General features: G+C 35.7%; 3 protein-coding genes across 5 annotated transcripts in view; 2 read left to right on the top strand and 1 right to left on the bottom strand.

The window, feature by feature from the left end:
• LOC108566452 overlaps nucleotides 1-258 on the top strand; it is a gene marked incomplete in the record, with an annotated part of 1,465 nt that extends 1,207 nt beyond the window's left edge. The window contains 1 exon segment of the mRNA XM_017926329.1: nucleotides 41-258. Coding sequence (XP_017781818.1) covers nucleotides 41-195 — 155 coding nt within the window.
• A 931-nt stretch (nucleotides 259-1,189) lies between these two features.
• LOC108566464 (calcyclin-binding protein) lies at nucleotides 1,190-2,508 on the bottom strand. 3 transcript variants are annotated; one of them, XM_017926358.1, is made up of 5 exons: nucleotides 2,428-2,508; nucleotides 2,229-2,366; nucleotides 1,958-2,165; nucleotides 1,695-1,901; nucleotides 1,190-1,570 (listed from the first exon to the last, which is right to left on the bottom strand). In XM_017926358.1, exons 2-5 carry the CDS (start codon nucleotides 2,244-2,246, stop codon nucleotides 1,332-1,334), a joined length of 672 nt encoding a protein of 223 aa, XP_017781847.1. In that variant the 5' UTR covers nucleotides 2,247-2,366; nucleotides 2,428-2,508; the 3' UTR covers nucleotides 1,190-1,331. The 3 variants fall into 3 exon arrangements, with proteins under 3 accessions (XP_017781847.1, XP_017781846.1, XP_017781845.1); XM_017926357.1 differs by having other exon boundaries at nucleotides 2,229-2,374; nucleotides 2,428-2,499; XM_017926356.1 differs by having other exon boundaries at nucleotides 2,229-2,490.
• Nucleotides 2,509-2,540: 32 nt separating this feature from the next.
• Nucleotides 2,541-5,350, top strand: LOC108566463 (phenylalanine--tRNA ligase beta subunit). Its single transcript, XM_017926355.1, has 9 exons — nucleotides 2,541-2,694; nucleotides 2,756-2,811; nucleotides 2,878-3,038; nucleotides 3,191-3,530; nucleotides 3,589-3,944; nucleotides 4,003-4,291; nucleotides 4,350-4,560; nucleotides 4,619-4,783; nucleotides 5,151-5,350. The coding sequence occupies exons 1-9, from the start codon at nucleotides 2,637-2,639 to the stop codon at nucleotides 5,300-5,302; spliced, it is 1,788 nt and encodes a 595-aa protein (XP_017781844.1). The 5' UTR covers nucleotides 2,541-2,636; the 3' UTR covers nucleotides 5,303-5,350.
• The last annotated feature ends 774 nt before the right edge of the window (nucleotides 5,351-6,124 follow it).

The raw sequence follows: 6,124 nt of genomic DNA, 5'->3' as shown, positions 1-6,124 counted from the left end.
GAGGAGGATTGCACGACGAAACCGGCGTTGGAGTTGCTCGAAAATTTGGACGACACCGATCTCTTCTTTCTGAGCATGGCGAGGATGACCAAAAAACTGTCGAAGATCGAGCAAACGAATATTAAACTCACCATTAGTAATACAGTTCTTCAGGCTGAACTCAGAGATGAACGTGCGCGTGAGAGTCATTCGTAATCCGTATTTAGGGAGAAAAATTCGGTTGAATAAACGATTTCATTTATATACCGAGTGTAAAAAGAGGCCTTATATAATAATGTTATATTTTTGTTTGTTGTTGAATAATTTTAATAAATATTGTATATATATAGCTGTTTATATGACGGATTTATTATATTAATGAATGATTTTGTTGTAAAAGTTCATACATTTATTTAAATAAATTATATATTTTATGTATGTAAATCATCCGCATTTTTTTTCATTATTAATTATCTTTCATGTGTCAACCAAATTGTCAATAATAGTACTTTCACTAATACACTATATAATTATATAAACATAGAGCAACAGATTCTAATATAAAATTATTAAAGAATTAGCGAATAGTAGGAAACATGTAATGCTAATGGATGTGAAGGTATAAAACGGTTGGAAAGCTCTGACTTAGGCGATTATGTTATCCAGTGGCGTCCCATCAAATGTGTTATCCACATATAGATTTCTTAATCCCAACTATAAAGGATAACTTATAGTATAGTTATCCTTTAACTCTTTGAGGGGCCAGATAATCCTAAATTTCTAGACGTAAAAAATTTTTAGACAGCGCATTCAAACAACTTCGTCAAAATCTACAATCCGATGTCTATCAAGATTCATTCCAACCAAATTAAATGGAAATTCCTCTTTCCTGTACATTTTCTAGAAAATTGCAATAATGCCTTTGTAAGCATGATCAAATGCGTTGATGTAGCTAAATGGCAGAGACTCTTCCAAGAAGTAAGAAGCAGGAGTGAAAAAAAAGCATGTTCAAATTAACTCTATTAAAATAAAGTAAAATTGTTTAAAACTGGTATGTTTAGAGTCGTAAAGTATTTTGTTCCATTTTAATACAAGAAAGATCAAAATCAATGTATTTTTGATATTCTGTCTCGTCGTGAAAATTGATAAATGTAATTAGATATCAATTAATAATAAAAATAATAAATTTCAGATTATATTTGTATATATTTCCAGTTTATTACAAACAACTTGTATATATAATACTTATTCAGTGAAAACAAAACGAGATTAGCCTACAAAAGCTAGCATCTTTTTTTTTCTTATATAAAAAAAGAAACAGTATTAGTATAAAACTTTATACATTTGTGGATTTAGAGTGGCATTGTGGTCTTCTTTTCCTGAGCCTCTGTCCATGCCTTGGCGATGTTGCGCTTAACCTCATCATCTCCTTGGTCGTAGAACTTCTTCATTATGGACATCATATTATCGCTGGGATCACCACCCTCCTCCGCTTTCGGCATCTTCTTTGCATCGCTGGCCCTCTTCTCGATATCGGTAACATGCGACCACGAGAGCGTATCGACCTTGGCCACATTAATGACAACAGTATCTAAAACAATATTCAATATTATATCACAAAGTTGTAAAGTGTTTTACATTTTCTATTTTATTTCTGAATCAAAAACGTTTTACGAAACACCGAGTCCGTAAAACGGGAAGTATGAATAAAATACCTGTTTTAATCTTCCATGTGCTGTTCTCTGGATTAACAGGATACAGCAAATTGTTGATGTTCATAATGTAGTCCTTATTGTCAAGATCCTTGACCTGCATCTCAAGTGATTTTGCTGTGAATGTGCAGGAGACATTCTCTGCAGGAATTGAATGGACATTCTTCACTGTCACATAGAACTTAACAAATTTATTGGATTGATCCCATGCTGTAAAATAAAATAGTAATAATTTGATTGTAATCACAATTTTTGTATGGGCATACCATAATTGTTAAGTTTCACTTGGTAATGCCTTTTGACTGCAGAAGACTTGGCAGCATCAGTTGCTGCAGGTGTTGCAGTCTTCTGCTGTTCCTCCAGCTTAACAATTTCTGTAACCAACTTCCTGTTTTCAATTGAGAGGAAGTCTTTGACTTTCTGCCTGGTGGCTGCGGCTATGAGAGCCTCCATCTCAGCAACATCTTTCTTTAACTAAAATAAATAGGAATTAGTAGGTGATGAGAGAATAAAAAAAGAATGTGAATGTTAGCTCACCTCTGCAATTTTTTCCATTGTTGAACGATTCTTATCAATGCAATCGATTGTGAGGTTAGATAGAATAAAGCGGCAGGATGAATCGAGAAGAATCAGATTCGTGTGGAAGATGCAACAACTTGACTGTTATTGATTATTCTGAAACACTAGACTTTTTATTGTAGATCTCTCGTCTACAATGTGAGCTAATGTTACGCACCAAATGATCAATATTTATAATAAATATTTTGATATTATCTTATTGGAATATTCGCGAATTCCTCGAATTCTTATGTTGGCAATAATTAAAAGGGATCTGTCAGTGTGACATCAGGTGTCATCAAATGTGCTCTAACCTCGAAAAGAAGCAGTGATCTGATCTGATGCAATTCGCCTGGTTCTTATAGGAAAGGAATTAAAAGGATAAAAATGCCGACGATTGGTGTTAAGAGGGACGTGCTGTTCAAATCCTTGGGCAAAACATACAGTGAGCAAAATCTATACTTTATTGGTAATGATAAATATTTGAAAATTCAATATGTTTGCAGCTGATGATGAGTTCCAAATGTTATGCTTCGAGTTCGGATTGGAACTGGACGAAGTCGTAAGTAGTGATGTACATTAATAGGTTTTATTGTTATTAATCGTTGTTATGATTCATTGTTGCAAGACTACAGAGAAACAGATGATCAGCAAAGAGCAGGGGGATGATGCTGAAACTTTGAAAGGCGCTTCAGAGGATGTTATTTATAGAATTGACATTCCAGCAAATAGATATGATTTGCTGTGCCTTGAGGGACTCACCATGGGTCTCTTGGTTTTCCAAAGAAAGTGAGTAATTTATCTTTAGATATCATCCAAACTAATAAAAAAAATATATCTATTCATATAGATTATTACTTTAAACTTGAAGAAAAACAAAAACAGTTTCTTAGGTATTGTTTATGGTGAGATTATTTTGATAAATGTTTTTTATGCTTTAGAATGGAAATCCCAAATTTTAAGGCAATTAAGCCAGCAGAAGGATGCGTGCAGCGATTGATCATAAAACCGGACACGGCGAAGATCCGACCATTCGCTGTGGCTGCAATTCTCAGGAACATGTACTTCACGCAGGATTCGTACAACAGTTTCATAGATCTGCAGGATAAGCTCCACCAGAATATATGCAGGAAGCGCTCTCTAGTCGCCATCGGAACGCACGACTTGGACACGATCGAAGGTCCTTTCGTCTACGATGCGAAACCACCGAGCGACATCAAATTCATGCCACTGAATCAGACCAAAGAATTTACCGCCGTCGAACTCATGGATCACTATTCAGTATGTTATAATATTTAGTTGTTGTTATTAATTAATTTAATACTTTTGTTAATTTCAGACGCATCCGCAGCTGAAGCAATATTTGCATATAATCAAAGACAGTCCGGTGTATCCGGTTATCAGTGATAACAAGGGAAGGATTTTATCCATGCCGCCCATTATCAACGGAGACCATTCGAAGATCAGTTTGAACACTAAGAATGTTTTCATCGAATGCACCGCAACTGATTTGACGAAGGCCAAGGTCGTTCTGGATACGATCGTGTGCATGTTCAGCCAGTACTGCACCGACAAATACAGCGTGGAATATTGCGAAGTCGAGTATCCCGATGGTAACGTTCGATTGTGCCCGGATTTGGAATACAGGGAGGAAGTTGTTAAAGTCGATGAAGTCAATAAATCAATTGGAATCAGGTATTATAATCCGAAGGTGTTTTAATCATATTGATTGCTAATATTAACTTATCTTTAGTAAACCTGGTAAGGATTTGGCCGATCTCCTGTCGAAGATGTGTTTGCAGTCCGAGTTATTGGAGGGTAAGGAGGACATCAAAGTTGTGGTACCACCCACCAGGCATGACGTGATTCACGCGTGCGACATCATCGAAGATGTTGCCATCGCTTACGGCTACAACAACATCGTCAGGACTCTGCCGTCCACGAACACCATCGGCCAACAATACCCGATTAACAAGTTATCCGATCTGCTGCGCCATCCAATTGCGGAGGCTGGATTCACAGAGGCTTTAACTTTCTCTTTGGTACAATTTCCTTAATTTCATCAATCACATTTTGTTCATTTCGTGATGTTAATTTCAGTGCTCCAAGGATGATATCTCGAGCAAGATCGGAAAGAAAATCGAAGATGTTCCGGCCGTGCACATCTCCAACCCGAAGACGTTGGAGTTCCAGGTCTGTCGGACGACCCTTCTTCCCGGTTTACTGAAAACCATCGCCGCCAATAAGAATATGCCGCTGCCGGTCAAGGTTTTCGAAATCTCCGACGTCGTCCTGAAGGATGAGAATACCGGTAGGTTGGAGGACAGTTGGAATGAAGGGAGTTAACGATAATTGTTCTGGTTTCGTAGAGGTTGGTGCTAGAAACGAAAGGAGGATTTGTGCGGTCAACTGCAATCGCACCGCCGGTTTCGAGATTGTCCATGGTTTGCTGGATAGGATTATGGTCCTCTTGGAAGTTCCATGGAATGCGAAGGGCAAAGGATCGTATGGTTACTACTTGAGGGCAGCCGAAGGTACAGTTACAGTTTTTGAAAAATCCAGGAGATTCACTATAATTTTACAAGCATTAATGAAAATTAACATAATTTTCCTATATACGTTTAAATTAATTTAGTAACATCAAAAATACTTAAATCTTATTAATAATGCAAAAATTCAATCGGTGTGTAGAAACCGAAGACGCTGTTTTTGTTATTGAAATGATCTTTAAGATTTTATTATGTAACAATTATCAAGAAGAGATAATTCACATTATATTATTCATGAGTTTCAATTTTCAACTATTTCAAACTAGTCAATTGAACCCCAATTTTCGTGAAATTAGAATAATTAAATATTCATAGCCTACTGTTGAATAAGAAAACTTTTTTTCTCTTTCAGATTGCGGATATTTCCCTGGAAGATGCGCCGAGATCGTCGCCAACGGTCAGGTCATCGGCAAGATCGGTGTCTTGCATCCCGAAGTTCTTGTAAAGTTCGAGCTGAGCAAGCCTTGCGCCTGCTTCGAGATCAACATCGAACCATTCCTGTAACTCGCGAACGCTTAAACCAATGTTAACTTAAATTTATATTAAAAAAAATCATCAATAAACTAATAATGCTGAAATGTAGCAACAAAAAAAAAACAACAGAAAATCGCTTTAACAAATGAATATATGAGGGAATAAATAAAATGAACCAATAAGACACGTTTTTTTGTTTTTCTTTGTTTTTTAATACAGTGCATAAAGATATATTTAAGTCTTCATGTACAAGCAATATTACATTATTCCATATAATAATATAACCCTACATTTTTAAATTTATTTTCTTTTATATGTATTTTTTGTTTTATAATAATAATAATATTCTTATATACTTTTTTTTGTTTTATTCCCCGCAGAGGGGCGGCGCCGAGAGGGAAGAACCACCCTCGCACCGCGCGGGGATAAAATAGAGTAATTAATTAATATAAAGAAAGGTTCTCGAAATAAAGAAATGAAAAAGAAAAGTAGGGAAACGAGAATTGGTCGCGAGGCTTCCGGATTCCAATTCTTCCCTTATCTTTCGCTCTCATCTCCCAAAAAAGTAGGAAACTATCCACTCTCTATCTCTTTCTTTCTTCATTTTTTTTCCCTCGCTCCAAAAGTAAAATAAAAAGTGTAACGCTTTTTATTTTGCTTTATTTCGCAGTTTCTTCGCGTCGCAACATTTTTTTTTCTCCATTGCTTCCTTTATGTTTTTTTTTTGTTTACTTTTATTTATTCCAATAATCTTAAATATTATATATATATATACTTTTTTTTTCATCTTCTCCCACTTCAATATCTGTGTGTGTGTGTGTGTTTGTGAATTATAAATATTCATATATTTTT

The sequence above is a fragment of the Nicrophorus vespilloides genome, unplaced genomic scaffold, assembly GCF_001412225.1.
Source record: "Nicrophorus vespilloides isolate i.1.1-1 unplaced genomic scaffold, Nicve_v1.0, whole genome shotgun sequence".
Classification (NCBI taxonomy): domain Eukaryota; kingdom Metazoa; phylum Arthropoda; class Insecta; order Coleoptera; family Silphidae; genus Nicrophorus; species Nicrophorus vespilloides.
The sequence above is the reverse complement of the archived record's forward strand: the minus strand, read 5'-3'. Positions and strand labels throughout refer to the sequence as shown.

Excerpts from the sequence above, each read along its gene's own strand:
- LOC108566464 (XM_017926358.1), bottom strand. Across the intron at positions 1,902-1,957 it reads AGTGAAACTTAACAATTATG|CATGGGATCAATCCAATAAA; the intron begins GTATGCCCATAC and ends TTTATTTTACAG. Across the intron at positions 1,571-1,694 it reads CACATGGAAGATTAAAACAG|ATACTGTTGTCATTAATGTG; the intron begins GTATTTTATTCA and ends ATATTGTTTTAG.
- LOC108566463 (XM_017926355.1), top strand. The coding sequence starts at position 2,637 with ATGCCGACGATTGGTGTTAAGAGGGACGTGCTGTTCAAATCCTTGGGC. Across the intron at positions 3,945-4,002 it reads AATAAATCAATTGGAATCAG|TAAACCTGGTAAGGATTTGG; the intron begins GTATTATAATCC and ends ACTTATCTTTAG. Across the intron at positions 4,292-4,349 it reads AGGCTTTAACTTTCTCTTTG|TGCTCCAAGGATGATATCTC; the intron begins GTACAATTTCCT and ends TGTTAATTTCAG.